Here is a 24763-nt window from a genome sequence, read left to right as displayed (position 1 = left end):
AAGTCGGTGTTCTTTGTCTGTTCATTCTGAGATAATCTGAAAGGGTAAATTATCACAAAGGGTAAGATAACCCCGAACACCTTCATGATGGCTCTGTAACAGTAAACTTACCACAAGGTAGTGCAGATGCTTCCAACAATTGTACAGACATAGCCTAAGACAACTGTGTTGTAGCAAGTGCCAGGTACTATATATCACAAGAGAAGACTCTGTGGGTGTTTTGTGTGTTTTTTTTTTGGGGAGGGGGGGTTAACAAGCTAGTTAAGAGGACTGTCTCTCATTTTGGCTGAACTTTTCATCTGTATTCTAAATGTTATGTGCCCACCTGGCATGTACCAAACTAAATGCTAAGAAATGCAGAATTATCTCCTTTGGAAAGTGATAAACTTATCAGTGACACCTCACTCTCCAATGAGTCTGTCTTTAGAGACCTGGGCACTTGGGTAGATGGCTAGCAACCATAGTCAGGAAATCCTTATATATACATATATATGCATGTGTGTGTGTGCGTGTGTGTGTGTGTGTGTGTGTGTGTGTGTGTGTGTGTGTATCACAATTAATCACCAAGGACATCTCTTCCAAAACTGAGGACGTTATTGTTCCTCTGTGCTCTGCCCTGGTTAGACCCATTGTAGAATATAATGTATCTCACTAGGCATATCAAAAAACTCAAAAGTCTGTTGAGGTTCCTAACAAAAAGAATCTTGAGCGTCAAAAATCTTAACTATCACAAAAGGATGGAATTACTCTCCACGTACATGATGCCATGTAGACTCTTGAGGGGAGACCGATACCTTGCTTTCCGTGCCCTCAGGGATCCCATTATCTGAGACCACTTCTTTCCTGATGTACTAGACAGCATAATCAACACCAGAGTAGCAGATGTGAATCTATACCAGGGAGTAAATAAAACTAAATGGAAAAGTAGGTTCATTACCCAGTGCTTCCCCTTGCCGCAGAGTAGTGAATTAGTATGATTCCCTGTCTACCTTCAGCTATAGCTTAGACAGTTGGATATGTACCCTAAAATACATTCCAGGGTTACAGGCCTTGCTCTCCTTGAAAGGTTGGTAAACCCTTAGGACGGTTATTGACAAGGCACACATGGCCTCTGGTCTAATAGCCTTGTATTTCCTTCATTTGCTGTGATACCATCTGCATTGTCCATCTTGAGAAAGAGATCTAATTACACTTGCAGTATACCACATGTCTGATAGCAGTGGGTAGTGCACTGACAGCAGCAAAGATATGTAACCATAGCACATATCTGTTGCAGACATGCTGCTATTGACAGCTGCAATGTCAGCAGGCCAGAGCTGGTTTACTTTTCACTCTATGTATGGGATAGCAGTGTAAGAGATCGTCTCCCTACTCATGTTGGAACCATTCATGATACTGTCGAGCTTCTTTGCCATGATGGCAGGGTATGAATCATTTTAATATTATTTTAGTGAAGGGATATGATGCTTGAAGTGCTTCCACTGTTGGGACTGTTTGGATATACTAGGGTTGTGGGCAGAATTTTAAATGTTGGTCTGTGGTGCATGCCTGTGCCATACACCACATCAGGATGTGCATTTTGTGTCCCTTTATTACTTTATGTGTTCTGTACACTGCCACCCCCAGTAATGGTAATATTGTTGCTCATCTATGTTATAGTGAGAAACAATCACCATTTCATTGACTTGCAGATACATACTGCTATCTTTTGCACAGGTTATTTACAATTGTGGCCCCCTTAATTCCCTGCCCCACCCCTACTGTGCCCTGTATCTATGATTTACAGGTTTATGGATTTGAGCCTATGCTATGAATACCCATTTGCATAACATCTCTAAGTATGGAGTTGTATATGTTGCTCCATCAATATGTAGTAGCCCCCTTATGAATCCCATAGAGCTGTGGTATGTGACTCATACCACACACTAGTCCTGTATAACTGCATGAATCCCATTCATAGTTACAGTTTCCTGCATTTTGTACCTTAGTTCGAATTACATGTCTTTGCCATAAGATAGACTAAATTAAACAGCTGAAAAGGAACCTTAAATATACACAGTCAATTCTGAGCCACATGTTTCTTAAAGATAAAAAGTATGCAGTTCAATTACACTCATTTTGGATGTGTGTCCTCAATCCGCTGTGATGTATTCGAGGTTTTATCGTTTCTTTAGTGCACAGAACTATAAGCATTTTTAAATCCTCAAGAAAACATTCATTTTGCCATTACCATACAATAAAAAATGTCGAGTCAGTAGATTAAGCAGTCAGTATTTGACCTAAAATTGCAATTAAGACAATAATCAGTATAGGGAAACTAAATATTACATCAAACTATGAAAAACAGTGGTAGAAAGTTCAAAGCAAAATTCAAGGAAGACTTTGACTAACTTTAACACTAGTTGTGGTTACATGTTTTCAGTGGAAGAGAAATTAAAACAAAAAAGAATGGAATGTGGAAGTTTATCATGAAATAGGTTATATGGAACTTGTTAAGGCTCTGCTTCACTGTTTCAAAGTGGAATTTGCTGAACACCAGTTTATTAATCCCACATCATTGAACTGATGCTAAATAATCGTTAATGTACTTACACTGAATAATGAACTAGTATGAGTTAGGGAAATATTCCCGGTTTGTCTGTTTAATATTATGTGAGGTATAGTTTTGTGAAGTGTAAAACAAGTGCCCCTGCACCAACATGCTACTGAGTTTTAAATATAACAACTTCTGAAATGCATATCCACAGAGATATGGGGTTACAAGCATTCTGTCTCCTCTAAGTACAGCCCCAGACCTGTTAGATTTGACTCTTGTGATACAGGATAATGGGCTATAACACTTTATAGACACTGTCATTTAATCTCTACATTCAGCTTTGTTTCCCTTTTAATATAACTTTAACACTTTCCAAAATACAAACAAAATAAACTAAACAAATCATAAAATAATAGAAAACACACAAAAATAGAGAAATGGAAAAAACAAGAGAACAAATAGACCCTTAAATGGAAGACAAACATGGGAGTTACACTTACTGATGTAACATACAATTAGATCACATAACACTTTTGAATATATGATCCAAGCATTTTTTCATTTCAGAAAAAAACATTTTAACCTTTTTGTAAGTTTAGTGTTCTTTAAAAAATAGTGACAATATTTAAACAATGGTCAGCATTCACAACCAGTGAAGTCTCATCCTACAAGTCTCAAAATGAAACTTTTTTGCACCAATCATATATTTTCTATTCTAGCACCAATACCCTGGGAATCCCTGCTGCCCCACTCAGAGAACATCTCCTTTTACTGTAAAGTTAGATCATAATTTAAAGATATCTAATCAGACAATCTCTGTATATGTGTTCCCATGCAGGCCACTTTACTAACCTCTCCCACACTTATCATTGATTCTGCCATCACTTAAGCTGTCACCATACCTCTCAACCTCTTAGTGCAAGAAATCTGGACAAAGTCGCAAATAAAAGTTGGACAAAGGCCCAAAAATAGGGACCATGTTTAAATATTGCTGTTACAAACTTAGAAATTTGATAGAATAACAGGTTTTGCATTAGCATGAAGGGTATGAAGTCTGAAAATCAAATGTCTGTCATTATTTTCTAACTGCTAATCTTTAATGATTTGCCACTAATCTGCCATAAAACCACAATTTTATGAAATACAGACTAAAAATATGAGGCAAAAATGTGGACCTTCTGCAAAAATCTGTACAGCTGAGAGATATGTCTGTCACTGTTCCTCCTATGACCTTGCATTCACCTGAGAGATATGTCTGTCACTGTTCCTCCTATGACCTTGCATTCACCTGAGAGATATGTCTGTCACTGTTCCTCCTATGACCTTGCATTCACCTGAGAGATATGGCTGTCACTGTTCCTCCTATGACCTTGCATCCACCTGAGAGATATGGCTGTCACTGTTCCTCCTATGACCTTGCATTCACCTGAGAGATATGGCTGTCACTGTTCCTCCTATGACCTTGCATTCACCTGAGAGATATGGCTGTCACTGTTCCTCCTATGACCTTGCATTCACCTGATAGATATGGCTGTCACTGTTCCTCCTACGACATTGCATTCACCTGAGAGATATGGCTGTCACTGTTCCTCCTACGACCTTGCATTCACCTGAGGGATATGTCTGTCACTGTTCCTCCTACGACCTTGCATTCACCTGAGAGATATGTCTGTCATTGTTCCTCCTACGACCTTGCATTCACCTGAGAGATATGTCTGTCACTGTTCCTCCTATGACCTTGCATTCACCTGAGAGATATGGCTGTCACTGTTCCTCCTACGACCTTGCATTCACCTGAGAGATATGGCTGTCACTGTTCCTCCTACGACTTTGCATTCACCTGAGAGATATGGCTGTCACTGTTCCTCCTAGGACCTTGCATTCATCTGAGAGATGTGGCTGTCACTGTTCCTCCTACGACCTTGCATTCACCTGAGAGATATGGCTGTCACTGTTCCTCCTATGACCTTGCATCCACCTGAGAGATATGGCTGTCACTGTTCCTCCTATGACCTTGCATTCACCTGAGAGATATGGCTGCCACTGTTCCTCCTATGACCTTGCATTCTGCTCTGCTTCATGTTCAACTCTTTCAGAACCATACAACTGACTTGACTTTTGAGATAATTTGGCATGTATTGTATATGCCCTTCATACTTCTTAACCTCTTAGAGCAAGAAATCTGAACAAATCCAGCTGTGATAAGTGTTTGGACAGGTACATACCAAAAGGGGCATTATATTAAATGACCGGCCTAAAGTGTGCTGAGTACAGGGGAACAATTATGTCCCTAGATCTGAATACCATACGATCCACTACAAGCTGTATGATAAAAAAGGGCATCCTTACAGTAGTGGATACTTACTGATCTAAGGACAGTTCATTGTAAGTGTAGGTTTCCAGATCTCTAACTACGGGATCAGTTGCCAAGGTGGGGTGTTATCAATTTGGTAGTTAGAAAGGGAGCCATGCTTGCGGAATTATACTGTTATACATTTCTTGGCATTTAGTTTCAGTCCATTATTAAGGCACCAGCTATTTGTTTGGCGCACGTCCTCTTGTAGGATCATGGTGCCCTCTGGGGAGTCTAGGATGGGACTACGTTTACATTGTCAGCCATAATTCCTTAACATTAGCTTTGACCTGCAAGAAATAAATGCCAAATAGACATGATCCAAAGACTGAACCCCAAGGTATTACACAAGTGGCAGGTCTTTTGAAGAAGGCATGGCCATTTACCCTTACTTCTTTTGCTATCCAGCGAGTTTCACAGGGGTTAACTTTAAGCTGTGACAATTTATATATGATGCCTGATTGTGGGATAGTATTCATTGCCTTTGCAAGGTCCAGATAGGCAGTTTTCAGTGATTTGCTCTTGTCCACTGCTTCATTGATTTTTTGGAAGAAATCAACCAGGTTAATTTGCAAGACCTACCCTTGACAAATCCAAACTGGCATGGGTCAACAATCTGTAGGTCATCTATAGCCCTGTTTATTAGTTCCATAATGATCATTTCCATAACTTTGCAGATGTCTTGTCAGGCTTAGGTGTCTGAAATTACCCAGGTCTATTGAGGCCTCACCTTTGTGCAAGGAAATTGCTGTAGCTGTCCACCATTCATCCTGCACAAAGCCCGTTTTAAGGCTAATGTTGAATAACTTCTGCAGAGGGTCTGACAATTCACATTTCAGGCTAGCCAGTAGGCAGCCAAGTATGTTGTCCATCTCCACAGATTTAGTGTTGTTGGCCTTAGGTAGTGTCATGAGAACTTGTTGTTAACTTCAGAGATTGATGGGGAAGGGGTAGATGTTGGTATTTGATATGGGTATATTGAAGGGGAGTGGGGAGTGAAGCTGAATGTGTGCATTAGAGGATTTGAAAAGTCTTCTGAGTATGCAGTATCTTTTACTAATACTTCCGATCGGTGCAAGGCATTGCTTTTTAGTTTCTAACATATTTAAAGAAGGCTTTATGGCTGTCTTTCATCTGGCTTTGATTGCTTTGCTCAGGATATGGATTTCCTTGTTTTGTTTAACAAGAGCATTTCTGGCTTCCTGAAGGTAAGATTTATTTTTATGTACAATGAGTTTTTTTGTTTTATTACAGAGTTGTTTATATCAGAGTTATGCCATTGGGGTTTCTTTCTGAATTTGCTTTGTATTTTCTCTGGGCGGGGGCAATGCATCTATGTAACTATTTACATGTGCATAGAGCTTAGCAGTAAAGGCGTCTGCATAAGCAGTGGGATCATTGCGTGGAAGAGGCTTTTGAAGTTAGCCAGGTCAGCAGTCAGTGTTAGAAGATGAGCCTTTGCATAGTCTTTGAATAATGATGTATTATGGGATGCTTCTGGCTTCAATCTTAAGGTGAATGTGACTGATTGCAATAGGCAGGAGCACAGCTGTTCCATATTTGTAGGGACCAAGTCCATGGTTGTATACTAACTGGTCCACAGAGTTTGTATTTATGAAGTCCAGAAATCTCTGGGCATACATGTCAGAGGATGTATAAGTCTCCCACTTGATGGTGGGATAGTTGAAGTCTCTTAGGAGAATGGTATTGGACTTAAAACACAGAGACTCCATACTGGTTAGGTAGAAGGTATGGGCCCCCAGGGGAATAAAGGATGTCCTGTAGTTAGCTATGATGTAATAAATAGTTTTTTTTAGTAGTAAGTCAGACACAGAGGAGTTAAAAGTCATTATCTTGTTTAATAAAATGCCAATACTGCTTGAGAAACATAGATTTTCATAAGTAAGAAAGAACGAAAGACTACTCAGCTATAGTGTAGAGTTCAGGACATAGTGAAAGACGTAACTCTATTCAACTAATTTTATTACTTTCAGTTACTTGATACATTGTACAAATGTCCAATTCTTTTAATGCACTCAAATAAAAGAGAGAAAGGCAGGCATGTGAATGCTAGTGTCATTTAATGTTACTTGTAGTGAAGTATTCATAACCCCCAGAGTGAATGTAATGATTGTTGATGATCTAATGACTTCATGTAGTAAATACAAGGTCTACCATTTTTATAATGGCTAAAGGAAGGTTCCACATACAGTATGCAGCTCATGGGTGATATTATAAAAGCATTACGTCAGTATAAATAAAATTTACAATAGTCCAGAGGACATTACAATTTTAAGTAGTGAAAAGTGCATAGTAAAAACAGCACGTGAACCTCTTGCTATTGAACATAGTGCACTTTAATAAAACCTTTCCTTAATTTATGCTTATACTGTGGGATAACTTTGCAGGACAAAAATAATTCTTTATTCCAAAATATTTAAGCTCTTTCATTCTCTTCAATACCAGAGCTTCATAAGAACTCAACATAACAAACAGCTTCACTACTATATAATAAATTAATTAACATAAAATAACCCAATAAAAATATATTACTATAAAAATCTTATGATTTAAGTAAAAAATACACATTAAATTGCACACCTTATTTTTAATAAGTAAAATTGGTAATATTTTATAGTCATATATGTTTGTCATACGATGTTTATAGCTTAGTTGCTTTTATCTGTAGAAATGTATAATAGAAATGTACTCATTTAAACCAGGGTCTTGGGCTGCATTTAACAAGAGCTGCCAATATAGTTCTATATACTGCAACCGATCTTCTCAATTACCACCACTGTCAAAAGGGGGTACCTTCTCCAGAATAAAATATACAGACTTTTTTTTAAATTGACTCAGACCCTAGAGTGCTCAGTGCATTTGTATCACCACTCTCCCTAATAGCATATGTATGTGTATAAATCCTAGCACATAGTGAAATGTTTATTTTTACCAATATAAAAATCCAAACAAATAAGACAGCTTACCAAATATACCAACCCTTTGGTTCTGCAGCTGTGTTTCCCCTACAGAAACTAATTCTAGAATGTGTAAACTGTGGTGTTTACTATGTACAAAATTGATTTGCTTGTTATGTTTTTCTGAATATGTTAGTTCTGATTGGACTAGAACAATCACATGACATGTTTCAGTAATTATATACAAGATCTAAGTTACATTCCTGATGGTGATGAAGTCCTAGTTTGTGTAAGGGTGAAAGAGATTAACCTAATACTAATCTGAGTCTGCAATAAATTGATGGTGTCATTCCTTGATGATTTTGACTGGATTTTTTTTAACATCTCCATGGATCGTGGCAGTTTTGGAAATGGACACATATGCTTATGTGGTTAGTTTAAAAAGTTGTTATTTTGTAGTTTTTTTCTGTTGTGATGATATGTTGCTTGGGTTACAAATGTTAGATTGTATTCTGGGGATGATGTCCTGATCTCCAGATCCACCACCAGCAAGAAGAAGATTTTAGACAATAAATGACAAAATATGAGAGGGTTATAGGCTACGTTCTACCAACCAGTGACATCAGCTCTGACAAACTTAAGAAAGGAAGCATGCATACACATTGGGCGGTCATATCAGTTCTTCATGGAGACAAGAGTCCTCACATTAGTCACCTTGGCTTATGGCCTTTATGAAGTACTTCATAGCATGCATCAAAAGATGCAGGCAAAGGCACAAATAACTTCTATGGCTGCCTGGACAATGGCACTCTCCAGTCAGCTCATGCTTCCATGTTGTAGATATCTGTTATGGGGAAAGAACAAGACTCAAGATCAGCACTGAAGGCTTGATGGTCAGCAGTCTACTAGGGAAAAGCAACCTACAAAAATTAGAAAAGTGTCTGGACTCTGTCATTAAAGACTTTTTTATCTAATCTGCTGATTTTAAGCAGAATCAGTCTAAGCTGTGTATAAACATATATTTACTCTGCTTAGACAATAGAACTGTTTTTGTTGTATGAAGAAAGTTGCAGCTGTTTAATTTAGATTTGTAAATTAAATAGTATTCTCTAAAGTTGATCTTGTTTTTCTTGTTTGCTCCTCATCCAAGCCGCAATTTGTCTTTGGGATGGCTGACTTTTCAGAGTCATCTGGTTATTGTTCCTTATCACAGTGGTAAAACCATTTAGCAGTATGGCAAGGAGGGGTTCAGTGTCATATTTTATCCACCAGCATTATGCTTTTTTTATTATATTTAATATGGGAAATATTCAACCAGGGTGGATCTATCTCCTACTTTTTGCATATTCAATTATAAATATTTATGTTGTTATATTATAGATGGGAGCAGTTCAACCAGGGTAGCTCCATTTCCTATTTTCTGCATAGCTGTTTTATTTATCAGTATGAGTTATATGAGTTATTCCAGTTTCATTTATTTTGTTTTATAAGTACTGTGGGATTTTTGCTTACTTTTCATTATGCAGGTCTTCATTATTTTTTAATCTGATAGAAAACACAAAGCAAAAAAAAAACATGTGGTTCAATTTGACCTTGTGCACAGCTGATACAGAATAAAAGTACAAAAAAGTTAGCACTGAGGTGCAAAATAAATTTATTCACCAGCTCAACCAACAAAAAAGCAGACCAGTTTCACTCCGCTGATGAAGCAGATCAGTATATTGATTACACTGAGGAGCACTTCAGTGTTGGCTTTTTTTTTGCATTTTAATTTAGATGTGTTAACATTCTGCTAAAAGACATACTGGCACTTCTTGGTGACATGTGTGTTCCTACATATAACGAATGCATAAAAAGGAAAATCAGTCAATTTTGGGATGTTTACTGTTCTTTTGAAATGAAAAAAGTTATAACTGTTTAAAATTTTGTAATGAGCAAATAATGATGTTGGCAAACTCTTACAAAGCTTACCGTTTATGTTGCGGCTGCTATTTTTTTTTGTTTTGTTTTATGCACTCAGGGATGATCTCTCTCTGCTACCGTTTACTACACTGTGCATAAAGGAGAGCTTGAGATTACACCCTCCTGTCACTGTTGTGGCACGTCGCTGCACTGAAGATGTCAAGCTTCCCGATAACAGGGTCATCCCAAAAGGTACTTCTGAAGTGGTAACCTTTGACAAGATATATGCTGAGTAGCAGAAGGTGGGGGGTTCTGGGAAGGTTTGTCTGTCAAAAAGACTTATTTTGCTAAACATTGTTGATTTTATGAAAATAATTATTGTCATTGGCTCTTCATTAATGGAAGGCAAGTCAGTGAAAACAAAGCAGAAGATTCATGTTTTAAATACTTTCTGTCTAACTGAAGTGTAGCACTTACTTTCAGTAAAACTACATAACATTATTTAAAAAATATCTAAAATTACTTCTGATCATACAGTAAAGTTAGTGCAACATTGCATTTCCTAGAAGATGGACATTTAAGTCGTATAATTCTGACTGACTAAGGTAATAATGTTCAAACATTTTACTTTATAAAAATCAAATTCTGTTTGGCATATCTAATGGAATATAACTGCTACTCCAAATTATTTAAATGCAGAATCATTTTTCATTTCTTAGAAAGAAGTACTTTAAATATCCCTAACACATCATAAATTATGTGTGAACCTGATCGTATTGATTAAAACATTTCAGAATTTAGCAGTAACCCATGACTGTGTGTGGATGTCACAGAATTTTCCCACGATTGGCAGAGTTTGATCATGAAGGTGAACCGCAAGTGATTAAATAAATGCAACTGTGAGTAACCACATCCAGAAATGAGTTATTGCTATTTTGCAGTGACATTATTTAGGAAAGAAATCTGTTTGCTGACTTCCTGCACATGTATATGGGACTTGCATTCCCACGCTTGCACAGTGCATCATGCAATGCCAGACAAGCAAAAGAAAAAAAGAGTATTTCTAGTTCTCTTTTTTTGCCACTATTTAAAAAAAATCAAAAATTCTACAAATGACAGCACAAAAATAGGAAAGTCAGGCATGTTTCTTTAGTTTTCTAGAACATACCATATTTTTTTCACATCGTGCTCTGTCCTCAGTTATTATCCAGCATATGCCAATAGGAAGCGTGGCTGCTTAATGATGCTTCAGTCTACAGACTTTTTTTCTTGTGGTATACGCTCAATGTACAATAATAAAAAAAAAAAAAAAAAAGCATGCGGTTCAAATTGACCTTGTGCTGTCTAGTCAGCATGCTCACTTTTGTATACTAACGATCTTTTTATAATTAAAAATATATAACCGATATTCAGCCTGGCATGTTTTGCACTTGATGTGACAAAGATACATTTAGAAGAGCTAGATTTTGTATATATGCAGTAGCCCTAAGGAAGATGAAAGGCTACTGTACCAAAGATGTGTCATAGAGACGGCTATAATTACTAGGAGTTTTACAGGGATCAGTGATGGTACCTTAATATATTTGAAAATGATGTTGCACCTAGACGAGAAAAAAGATTTGTTTCTTCGTAAATTATGTATGTTGTATCTGACACACAAGAATGAGTATTTGAGAAAGTGAAATGACAAAATAGATGAAGATAGATAACAGAAAATGGGATAAAAAATGTTTAAGAACAAAGGTGATACAGTCATAACACAAGGAAACAGATCAAACAATATATGAAAATATTTTTCTTTGCAGTTAGTTGGCAATACTTGGTAAATCCATTACTGAGTTTCACAAATTTCTTAGATCTAATCTATCCAACATGTTTTGGGGCCAGTCAGTCACTCCAAAACTGTAAGTTAGGACAGGAAGAGCAATTTGGTTTATAGCTTGGATTTTGTGCCTAGATGTCAGTGCTGTTTTCAGGATTAATTTAAGTCTTCTGAAGTATTTCTTACAAAATTTTATTCACATTTGTTCATGTTTTATTGTCGATCCTTCATCAGTTCCCAAATATTTGTACACTCCCTCTTGCTCAAGTTCTTTTATATCACATTCTTGTCCCAAACTGATGTTTTCCTGGTGCTGCAGCTTTCCTGCTTTAAAGGTTGCTTTTGCACATTTATCAAGACCAAATGACATTCTTATATCATCTGAAAAAGTTTCGACAACCTGCAGCTGTGTTTTCAGTTCCTCATCTGATGAGCTATACAGTTTTAAATCACTAACAAAGAGAAGGTGAGAAGTCTTTACACTTTGTTGTTTTCTAGGAGTCAGATTATAGCCATGGCCTAAGCTGTTGAGTAAATAGCTTAATGGACTAAGGGCAAGGCAGAATAGTAAAGCTGACAGAGAGTCACCCCGGAATATCCCACTTTAAATATTTATCCCGGGATAACAATTTGTCCCTTATCATGGCTTAATTGCAAAGTGGTCTACCACTGTTTCATGGTCACTGTAATGCAATCGATCAGTGTGGGGTGTATCTTATACATTTTTAAGCACTCTTTTATCCATGAATGAGGGATACCATCAAATGCTTTTTTTGTAGTCAATCCATGACATACTTAGATTCCTCCCATTTTTACAGTTCTCCACTATGACTTTATTTAACAACAAATTCTTTTATTGCCCTTTTGTTCTACTGCCATAATTGAGTTTTTTTCTAAATGACTGTAAACTCTGTCACTATCAATCCTGTGTATAGTTTATATGTTGTCGGAAGGCAAGTTATTTGTCTATAATTTTTAGGGTAGCTTGCAGGTTCAGTATTAAGTAGGAGCATTGTGTTTCCTGTTGTTAGCCAGGTAAGTGTCTGTTATGGGTGCACATATAAATAGTTCTTACTCATGGCTAAATCTTCGTGCAAAGATGTAAATATTTTTAATCAGAAGTTAGGTACTGCATCTGAGTCTGGGGTTTTCCAATTAGAAGCTTTTCTTAACTTTGTTTCAATCTTTCTGGCTGTTACTTCATCCTATTTCCCAGTTCTCTATAAAACCTTTTTGGGTCCTCAATAAACTGCTTATTTTGCACTTTTTCTTTATATTTATCTTCTTATTTTCTAAGTCTTTCCAGCTGTGCTTTTATTGCATCTGTCTTTCTTAGTATTTTTGTTGATTTGTGTGTTCTTGTGGTAGAACGTTATCAGTTATTAATTCAGCTGTACAGTAATATATCCTGTTTACTTCTGTTATATCGTATGGATCTCTATGAACAGTCCTAATTACTGTGTTCATTTGTTTTATCAGACTTCTGACTTTTTGGGTTTTATTAACCTGCTGCAGCCTATTTCTTTCATTGATCTTGATATATCTGTCCATGTCTATTAAATCAAGCAATTCTTCTCTAAGCTCATTTTCTTCCAAACTGATGGTAAAACACCCCTTTTTTTCCAATTCCTGCAGGCATTCTGTAGAAGGTTCTATACCATCTTCCTTTGTCACCTTCTCATCAATTTCATCCTGTGCCATTCGTTGCTCTATCATATGGGAACTCACTGGCCTATCACTCCTCAACATATTTTGCATCAGGATTCCAGTTTCCTGTTTCTTTCCTTGCTGTCTAGCTTCAAGTGAATGTTTATACTGGTTTCCTATAGAAGGCTCCAAATTATCTTCATATGACACTTGAGCAATTGCTTCCTGTTCCACTGGTTTCCCCTTAATTTTGATATCCATTACTCTATCCTGTTGTGGAGCTTTCTGAATTAGATTTTCTACACTAAATCCTTCACTTTGCAGGTACTCCATAACTTCAGTTTCTATTTCTTTAATTTCTCGGTGGTGGTGCTGCAGTAGCATTGTTGCCTCACAGTAAGACGCTGTCCAGTTCGATTCTCAGCTAGAGCATCTTCTGTGTGGAGACATGCTTGAATGGGCGTACCTTCGTTGAAGGTTGTGCGTCAGGGCTGCAACTTGGCACGTAAAAATCTTCTGCCAATCATTAGCAGACCGGAGTTCCGCTGTGGCGACCCTTAACCAGGAAAAGCCAAAAGACACAACAACTAATCTCCTTTTCTACTTTTCCTCTGTCATCTTATTTTTTGTATTGTAAAGTTTTCCATGTCTGGATTGCTTTGTCTATATTTCTCTTCAAATATCTTTTGTGCCGCTCTTTTTGTAACGGTTAGTCTTGCTTTCTCCTTTGCATAGATATTACACCATATTAAATCTCTTTTTCTTTCCCTTGTCCATATTTCTTCTTCAGATATTTCCTGATCTTCCTGTTTCTCCCTGCTTTGGGGACTCACTCTATCCTGCTGTAATGTACCCTGCATTAGACCTTCTACATCAAATCCTTCACTTCGCAGGCACTCCATAACTTCATAGGTGTGTACTAGGCTATTGACCGTATGGCCTATATAAGCCTAGCCAAATGGTACCCTGGCTTTTACCACCCAAGAAAATTATTTTCCTGTGCCCCTGACAAGCAGAGCCACAGAAGTGATCCCCGGGGTGAATTTCCCATCTCCCATCCAATCATCAAGATTTTTCTTGAAGAGTGCTAATGAGGAGCTTTGTTTGATATAGATAGGTAGTTTGTTCCAGAGTATGGGAAGTCTCTGGGACAGGACTCTATCCCTCCAGCATGTTCTGTTTATTGTAGTGACAAGGTTTAGGTCCCTAGAGCATGAGCTCGGAGGGATTGGGATTTCTTTAAGTGGAGCATGTCCACCAGCTCTGGGTTTGACATAGCTTTGTATGTTAGGCAGAGATTGCCCCTGAGTAGGCGATATGTGATGGAGTAAAGCTGTAGTTTTTTGAGACGGTCTGCATAGGGCATCTGTTTGAGGCCAGTAATCCTCTTTGTGAGGTATTTCTGCGGCCTTTCCAGTTATTGTAGATGTCTTGTGAGGTACATACCAAAAGGGGCATTGTACTCTATAATGGGTCTAATGAGTGATGAGTACAGGGGAATTATGACCTCTTTTTTTCCTGGATGAGAAACCTTTTGTGATGAGGTGTGCCACATAGAAGGATTTCCTGACTACTGTGGCAATGTGATTATCAAAGGAGAGACTACTGTCCACCTGGGTCCCAAGGTCTCATCACACTTCCGGTGTTAAGTAGACTACCGCCTATGTGGTAGTTCATGGGTACAGAGTTTTTTAACAAAAGGGATGACAATGCACTTTTTGGCAATGAGCTTGAGGCCATGGCTTTGACACCAGGCATCTGTCTCAGCGAGGCCCTTTTGTAGGATGTCCACATCATTAGGAGTTTTGATTATGGCTCCTAGTTTGCAGTCATCTGCGAACTTTGTTAGCCATAGACCTTCTGTGTTAGCCTGTACTTCAGAGAAGTAGATACCAAACAGGAGAGGACCTAGGACTAAACCCTGTGGTACTCCACGTGTCACTGGTCTGAAGTTGGATTTAGAGTATGCTACTTTCACAGTGTGGATTCACCTTCTATTTTTTTATAATTTCTACTTTACTAATCTTCTTTTCTACGTTCCATCTTTGTGATATCCCTTTGATGCTTTGTAAGTTCTCTGCGAAGCATGGCTTTTGCTGTAGCAGGCAACTGAGTAAATGTCAGGAAGATCCTACTAGGACAGCTGAATTTTATTTGGGGTTAATCAGAGTCTCTTTAATTGATGGCAGGTGTTTACCCAAGAAGACTGAATGCTGTAATTAAATCAAAAGGTGCTTCAACAAAGTATTAGTTTAAGGGGTGTGCCCACTTATGCAACCAGCTTATTGTACATTTTTTCCCCTAACAGATTTGTTTGCTTTTCAATTGAATTGTACAGGTTAGAGGTCACATTACAGGTAGGAAAAGTTTTGAAATTATATATTGTGGTCTCATTTTTTTATATCACAAAAACCTGGCATTTTAATAGGGGTGTGTACACTTTTTATATAAAATGTAATATATGTATATATATATATATATATATATATATATATATATATATATATATATCAACACACACACACACACACACGTGTGTGTATGTATGTATATATATATATATATATATATATATATATATATATATATATATATATATATATATGGGTCTACTTCACTTCACCTAAAACTCATTTAACTGACAGTGATTTCAGAGAGACCAAATATGTGGGTGCTAGTGATTATACAGAGTGTGTGTTAGGCTGACAGCTCTCTAGCTGACTGTAACAAGTGTGTAGGATCGCACAAATATAGGGGATGGGAAATTTGCCCTTACCCCATCTTTGTGCGATCTTGGACTTAGTGTATATAATTAGAATGGAGTATGAGGGGCACTTCCCTTCCTACAAAAAAAAACAAAACAATTTTTTTTATTTTAGTAGTTAGATTTTACTTGTATAGAAGCTGTTTGTAGGCCCATGTGTAGTACTGTGTCTGTTACATTCTTTTCGACCTTTTGCAGTTGATATTATGGGTCTATGTTAAAACAATGAACGGAACAAATTTCGAATGCTCCAATGAGAGAAAACTCATATGATCGATATCGCTATTGTGGGGGGGGGCTGCACCCCCATACCCCCCCCCCTAAAAATATATTCCAACTCCGAGATTACACTACAGTGAGGAAAGGGCAAATTTTGCGATCTTCATCTCACAATAGCGATATCGATCATATAAGTTTTTGCTCATCGGAACATTCGAAATTTATTCCATTCATTGTTTTAACATATACCCGATATTATTATAGTCAGTGTTGGGTGTTTTAGATTACACCTACAGATATATAATATATATATATATATATATATATATATATATATATATATATATATATATAAAAACTCAAAATATCAACATGAAGGGATAGGAATATGCAAGACCTTAGAGTTGATATATATAAAAGTAACAAGGGAGTATGGGAGTACAGTGCAAAAAAACTTGGTTTTGGATTTACATTCTGTGGTGGAGGATGGTCAGTTTCTGTCAATATTTTGAGTATTAGACCTAGGCTTTACTTTGGCAGTATAATTTGTCACCACCTGTCGAATGTGAGACCTGATAAGAAAGACTTTTTAGTTAATTGCTGTGCTTTGGCTTCTATAAGAACTTTTACTTAAGAACTGTTTGTTAGGTACTATGAAGCCTGTCAGTTTTGTTCCTTTTGGCACCTTTTGTAAAACAGTGCCACAGCAGCTGATGTTTGGTTCAAATGTATTACTGCAAAGTACAAATTGTGTCCTGCATTTTTGGGATTCCATCTCTCCCTATATTTTCATTTCCAGTTTTGGTAAAATTTACATCTTTACATTTGTTGCTACAAAACTCATTTCTAAAGAATACTTTGGTGTGTGTGTTTGTGTATGTGATGCAGGAGAAAGGTTTGCATACCTCTCAACTGTGCAGATTTTCGCAGAATGTTCAGAGTTTTATCTCAAACTTTTGGTCCATTTTTCATAAAATTGCGGTTTTCTGGCAAATAAGTGGCAAATCATTAAAGACTGAAGTTAGAAAATAATGACAGACATTTCAGTTTCAGATTTCATATCCTTCAGAAAATTCATGCTAATGCAAAACCTGTTTTATCAACTTTCCAAGTTTGTAAGTGTAATATTTAAAAATTGTCACCATTTCTGGGCCTTTGTCCCACTTTTATTTATGTGTTTGTCCAGATTTCTTGCTCCAAGAGTTTGAGAGGTATGAAGATTTGGCAATCCACTTCTAGTATCTGCTTGCTTATTAACTCTGTGGATGGCAGCAACTGTTCATGGGGTTTCTACAAAAGTCAGATGTAACTTGCAAGCATGGATTATACAGTCACAAATAAATGAAACACCATATTCTTTCAGCATGAGTCAGTCACTGCTGTTTAGTGTCAGTTTTTTGAACACACAAAGTCAGTGTCTCCCCAATACTGATCTGAGCATACAGATGATAATAGGCTGCATCTCTGTAACAAGCTGAACTGGAAATATACCTTCATGATAATGGGCTGCATCTCTGTAACAAGCTGAACTGGAAATATACCTTCATGATAATGGGCTGTATCTCTGTAACAAGCTGAACTGGAAATAATACCTTCATAATAATGGGCTGCATCTCTGTAACAAGCTGAACTGGAAATAACACATTCATGATAATGGGCTGCATCTCTGTAACAAGCTGAACTGGAAATATACCTTCATGATAATGGGCTGTATCTCTGTAACAAGCTGAACTGGAAATAACACCTTCATGATAATGGGCTGCATCTCTGTAACAAGCTGAACTGGAAATAATACCTTCATACACACTAGCAGTGCAAAGTCATCTTGCACTCTTTAAAGACTTTGATTGTGCAGGATTTTTTTCATTACTTGTTTTACAATTCGCTGATAAACATATCTTTGAACTTCTAGAAATTTCCTGTTGGAGTAGGAAGTTAGGGGAGGCTTTGTCAAGCACAGTCATTGTGACTCAGCAGTTATGATTAATAAAATAATTCCTCAATATAGTGATGCAGCATTGCTGTCCTTGGCAATGATATTCCCAGGTGTGTACTGCAATTTATATCTAGGATATGTATTTACTTGCTTGCAGTGTTTGACTGAGAAAAGTTCACTTAGATTTGATACCTTAAGATTAAAAGTGTCACAACCTTGATGTAACAATAAAAAGAAAGACATATTATGTTCACAGGGAAAGGAAAGATACAGTAAAATATAGTGTTAACAAAATTACTAGCTGTAAAATACACACTTAAGAATCATAAATGTGCTGTCATTAACTATTTATGATCAGTTTTAGACATAAATTATTATTTTATGGGCCTCAACTGAAATAAAATTTGAAACCTACATTCTAGGCAATGTTAATATTAATTGGAATAAAATTAACTCACCTTCCCCCTCCTTTTTCATTAACCTCTACAATTTCACCCAAGTAATTCATACAACCACTCGCCCTAACAAACAGCACCCCCCAGGATCCATCATCAACTGGGTCCTAGTCTCCCATCCAAACAAAATAACTCTCTGGTACTATCCCAGACACCTTTAGTGACCATCTCCCAGCTTTCATACATCGCTCTTCCAACACCACTAAACATCAACACCACTACATCCACACTCGTAATCTCAGCAACTTCAACCCCTCAAATTTCTCAAACACTTTTAAACATATTAACTGGCAAATCGTAAATACTCTTCCCCTTGACAATGCAGTAGAACATTTTAACTCTATCTTCCTAAAAACCCTCAACTCCCAAGCCCCGCCAAGAAACAAACAAATCAAGACTAATTCTGCTCCGTGGCTATCCAAAGAAACTAAACAAATCATGCATTGCAGGGACAAATCCTGGAAGCTCTACCAGAAAAATAAGATGCCTTCTACCTTGCTTCAGTACACCCAACTCCACAACCAAGTAAAAAAACTAATCACCTCAGACAAAAAAAACTACTATAATAAACTTGAGTCCAACAATAACAAGAACCCAAAACAATTCTGGAAATCTGTTAATTCCCTACTCCATCCAGGGTCCAGGAATAATCCCTGCCCTGACCCTAGCATAACTGACTCAGAACTAAGCTCTCACTTCAACACATTTTTTACAGAATCCATAGCTAATCTAACCAAATCTTTTCCAGACAATAATCCATCCAACTCACTTTCCTCTACTCCCAACAACCCTCATAACTGTCCTCTTAATTTCCAGCTCAAACCTGTTTCAACTACTTTAATAAAAAGACTCCTATCCAAACTAAAGCCTTGCTCAAATGCCCCTGACAACATACCCTCCTCCTTCCTCAAATCTGCTGATGAAGGTATTGCTCTCCCTATCAGCATCCTAATTAACAGATCTTTAAAAGAGTCACATGTACCCAAACTTTGGCGATCTGCCTTCATTCTACCTCTTCATAAAGAAGGCAAAAACACCAATATCTCCAATTTCTGCCCAGTTGCCCTACTGTCACCAATATCAAAAATTCCAGAAAAATGTGTCCAACACCAACTTATGCCTTTTTTTAGCTCGGAATCACCTCATAACTCCCACCCAGCATGGCTTCCGCCCTGGCCACAGCACCATTACTGCCTTACTATCCTTCTTAGAAACAGTAAATCGATCCCGTGATTCTGGATTACTAGTATCCACAGTACTGCTAGATCTTTCTAAAGCTTTCCACAAGCACCTTCTCTTTCATCTCTCCAACCTTCATCTCTCCCCTGATGCCCTATCCTGGTTCTCCAGCTACCTATCAGACAGATTTCAAGCTGTCAGGTGGAAGAATTCTAGCTCCTCCTCCTTGCCAACACCCACAGTTGTTCCCCAGGGGTCCATCCTCGGACCCATGTTTTCAACATTTTCATTAATAACCTACACACAGTCATCCCTGATACAACAGTTATCCAATCCGCTGATGACTCTACCTTAGTCTGTGCCACCTCTAACCTTCCTGAACTCCTGACTAAAACTCAAATAGCTTTTTCCACTACTGAGAACTGGATGCACTGCAACCATCTCTCTCTCAACTCTAATATATCTAAAATACTTCTCTTCCCTCCCACCAGGGCTTTCTCTTTCAACAAAAATGCTTTCAAAGTCCTAAGCCAAAGCAACACTGCCATAGAAGTGGTCCCTTCTGCAAAACTCCTTGGCATTACCATAGACGAACACCTTAAATTTGATATCCACATCCAACAAAACATAAAGAAAACCCACCAAAAGCTAGGTATGCTCTACAGGAATAACCTCTTTCTCTCCAACTCCTCTAGGCATACCTTGGCAACTACCTACTGCCTACCTTCTTTACTATATGGACCCCTCTTCTAACTAACCTGTCTTCTTCCAACACCTCTAAACTCGAAATTTGCTATAATAAAATCTCCAAATTCGCAACTAAATCCAAAACCTCTACTCACCACTGCCTTACCCTACAATCTCTGAACTGGCTCAAACTCTCTAACCACCTAGACTATCTTCAACTAACCACCACTCACAAATTAATATTCTATCCAGATAAATGCCCAGCCTTAACAAACATCCTTCCCCCTTACATCCCAACCAGATCCCTGAGATTTGAACACCAAAATTTAATCTCTATCCACAAACCCAAACGTCCTGCAGACCAACTCCTTCTCTCTTTCACTGTAGGCAAAAAATGGAACTCTCTCCCTCCTTCACTTAGGACTATACTTAATTCTGAATCCTTCAAGACCCAACTTTTCTCATACCTATCTACTAAACGTAAATGTTCCTGCTTTCACCCTACATAAATTCATAGAAATTTCCCCTTTGAGCTCTCCATACTCTTGCTCCACACTGCAATATAACCTCTTTTTCTATTCTCCTAAAATCTAACCTAAGCTAACATCCTCAGATTAAGCAAGTTTTCTCTCTTGACTCCAAGTATGTATATATTGTAAATATCATGTAATCCACAGATGCTTATTTTTCAGACAGTTGAAACGTATTGCTCTGAATGTAAATACCTGCAAACTGTGCTACCTTTGTCTAAATTGCATTATAATGACAATTTATTCACTTGCTGTACCTGATTGTATGAATTTATATATGTATTTTACCTTTGCATTATGTAACCTTTTGTAATCGTGTTGCTTATTGGAGCTTTTCTCCCCAGGCCTCCACTGAAAATGGGCACATTTTGGCCCAGTGGACTTCCCCGGTAATCAAACTGAAATAAATAAATATAAAATAAAATAAATAAATCTGTAAAGTTGCTTTACAGTTTCATCACTCCTTATATTAATGTTTTGCAGTTACTATGCAGATCATGAACTGATGTCTTACCAGAAACATCTGTAGATTTTTATACATAAGAAGGTGCAATGTGCTAGGTAAACATGATACCACAGATTCTGAGGAAATGTATTTATTTATTTAACATTTGTTGACAGGAAAAGTCATCTAGGACAGAGCCTATTTTCAGCAGAGGCCCAGGGAGAAACACTTCAGACACATGTCTATGGAATGTGGGAGGGAAACAGGAGCACCCAGAGGGAACCCATGCAAATGCTTAAAGTCTTTTTACCTGAATCTGTCTAGTAACTTTACCAGCAATAAGTTATGTTCCAGTTTTGTAGCACCCCAGACTAGAATATATCATCAATTATGATGAGTATTCCATCTGTATGCTCAATTATATCTGCTATTGTTCTCTGGAAAAGTTTTGGAGTTTATGAGATTCCAAAGTGTAATCTCAGAAATCTACATCTGCCAAAAGGTATAGTAAATTACAGAGTTTGGAACCACCTCCTTTCATCTTAATCTGTTAGGCCCCTTGGTTAGCATCAAGTAGACAGACGTTAGCATTAGGCATAGCTGGTGTTCATTATTCCCATTGCTGCAGTAGCCCTTAGGCTATATGGGTTCCTTCCTGCCTTAAGAAACAACAAGCCAGCTTCAAACACCCCCGCCCCCAGTCCTTCACTCTGACTATTGATTGGATAATCCCATCGAGAGAAGTCAACAGTCAGAGTGAAACTTTCTTCAGTACCTATTGACAGCTTGAGAAGAAGGGGCTTCAAAGGAGCAGCAATTGGCTAAAAGCTTCATTGCTGGCAGATAGGTCCCCATTGGGTATCCCTGCACTAAAAATTATTGCCCTTTTAGGAAAAATAAGATTGTATCTACTTCTTGACTAACTGCAGTATGTTTTCAAAATATTGGAAGTTTCTGTCTGGGATTGCTAATTTTAATTACTACTATTTATGTATTTGGGGATAATTTGATGGTAAATTATGTATTGTTTGTATAAAATCTGAATTTTGTGGGACAGAAAAGTTTACAGAGTGACAGGCATGATTTTGTGTGTCAGTATATAATACATATGCTCGCTTCATGACAACCTACCTTTCAAATTGTTTTCTGTCAGTGTATGTGCGAGTGTTTAAAGAATATTGACAAGGAAATTCTGTTCTGCTTCTACTTTTTCTAAGTTAAGGGACTGGGGAAGGTGTTGTGAGTGTGTCTGCTGCTTGTGAACACTCAGTGACAATTTACCTTCCAACCAACACACTCTTTCTAGCTATACTTACTGCTTTTGGTGCATCTTCCCTGGTTATAGCAAGGACCATCATTGCATACTCAGCCTATGCCTCAGCTGATAGTGGGTGAACATGCATTGGCTATTGGTTGCTCTTCAAACCACTCACTTAACTCTCTGGCTTCTAGTGTTGTAGTCCTTTTGGCCAGCATGAACCAGGAGTCAATAATGTCCTCTTCAGTTGTTCTAGTGTCCAAAAGAGTCATGTTAGAACCATCTTCTCTAGGGCTTGGGAGCACTTTGGGAGATTCATTTTTAGGGGGTAAATGGGGCAAGAGGCCATTAGACTGAGTACATTTCCTTCCTTCACATTGGTCCTCCTCTGCTGGAACTCCTATTAAGAAAAAAAAGACTTTGTTCTTCTGATCATGTTATTACTGTTAAAAAAGAGGAGTTCCTACCCTTGGCTAGACGGACTTTAGAAGGCTTGACAGATGGTCATCTCCTGTAAAATTACTCCTGAGGAAACAGGGTCTGATGATTCTGACTTTGACAGTGATAGGGCTTTCTTTCTTGTAGATTGTGAGAAATATTTTAATTCTTATCCTCCTGTGGAGGAATTGTTTTAATCAGACCATTGCCAAGATGAAGGAGGTGTATTTATGGGAACAAATAGATATTCTCCCTAAACTGAGGAGATATTTTATAATATGTTGCAAATGGATATATGTCATTCCTGGCCCTTCTTCATTTACTGCCAGCCTTACAGAATTGGTTAAATGTTGACTGCTCTCATCCTGATAACCCTGTCATCAGTCCTTGAAAGCAGATAAGCTGTAGAAGGTACCTCAGGCTAATGAACTTTTCTCTCAGATTAGATCTGACCCAGTTACCATTTCAACTGGGTCTCATGCTGGCAACACACTCTCAGCACAAAGCCATCACCTAGTGACAAAGGCAAAACATTAGACCATTTGGGTAAGAAAATGTTTTCTTCTTCCACTTTAGTCTTTAAAATTCTGAGTTACCAGGCATAGATGTGGACATTTATGTTTTGTCATGTGGGCAGTCTGTGAGAACTGGCTTCCACTCTTCCTACAGAAGAAAGCTCTTTTTAAATCAGACAGTTTCCCCCTTCTTAGATATCTAAACATGCTTTGAAGAGTTTGCATGATTGTGCAGACACTGTATCTATGGCCACTGCTACAGTGTTGAGAAGTTATGAGTGTGTACATAACCATCAGCTGGAAAAATTCTGCAACAGGACTATGTGTAAGAAGACCTGGTAGGCAGATGCCTTTTCTTTTCCTTGGACAGGAATGTGCCTGTATGCTTTTCCACCATTTCCACTGATATCTAGTGTACTTCTGAAGATTCAGAAGGATTACCCCAAGATCATTGTGGAGACTTCTTTCTGGCTTAGGCAATAGTGGTTGTGCTTTCTTCTGGAAATAATCAGCAGCAATTACCACAAGCTTCCTCAGACTGGATCTACTCACACAAGATCAAAGGCGTTTGATACACCCAACCCCAAAAACTTCAGTTACCTGCCTGGATGATAGGGTCATAATACATTTTAGGCACCTGAGGACATGCAGCAGGTTCTAATGGAAGCTAGAAAGCCTGCTACTAAAAAATTATTCTAGTTAGTACCCACAACATAATCAGCACCCATACAGAGCTAATATTTCCCTGGTTTTACAATAGTTGTGTGAGTTACTTTCTTATGGCTTGTATTATTCCTCTATTGAGGTTCATTTTTAGGCCATTTCAGCATGTCTGCCCATGGACCTCCCCCCTTTCAAGGCATACTCATGTCAAAATGTTTTTGAAAGGGGTATTGCATAAGAGACCTCCAAGAAAACTGGGGGGCTCTTCCTTAGGATATTAATTTTGTGTTATACAAGCTAATACTTGTTCCATTTGAACCAGTTCATCTTGCTCTCTTGAGATACCTTGGATGTCCACAGACAACTTAGGTACTATTTTTTTCAGATCAGTTTTTCATTTCTTGTGAAGGTAATAAGAAGGAACAACCTATGTCAAAACAGACTATTTCCAAATAGCAGCCCAGGCTATTATCTTTTGTTATTCACACCACAACAG

General features: G+C 37.8%; 1 protein-coding gene across 1 annotated transcript in view; it reads left to right on the top strand.

Annotated features, from left to right (window-relative positions):
• The window catches only part of LOC122811571 (cytochrome P450 4F22), a 363310-nt gene that overhangs the window by 277636 nt on the left and 60911 nt on the right, over positions 1–24763 (top strand). The window contains exon 10 of the mRNA XM_044083496.1: positions 9828–9961. Coding sequence (XP_043939431.1) covers positions 9828–9961 — 134 coding nt within the window. The remainder of the gene's footprint in view (positions 1–9827; positions 9962–24763) is intronic.

The sequence above is a fragment of the Protopterus annectens genome, chromosome 9.part0, assembly GCF_019279795.1.
Source record: "Protopterus annectens isolate FY-2018-M chromosome 9.part0, PAN1.0, whole genome shotgun sequence".
NCBI lineage: Eukaryota > Metazoa > Chordata > Ceratodontiformes > Protopteridae > Protopterus > Protopterus annectens.
Note: the sequence above shows the minus strand (reverse complement) of the source record. Positions and strands in the feature narration are given on the sequence as shown.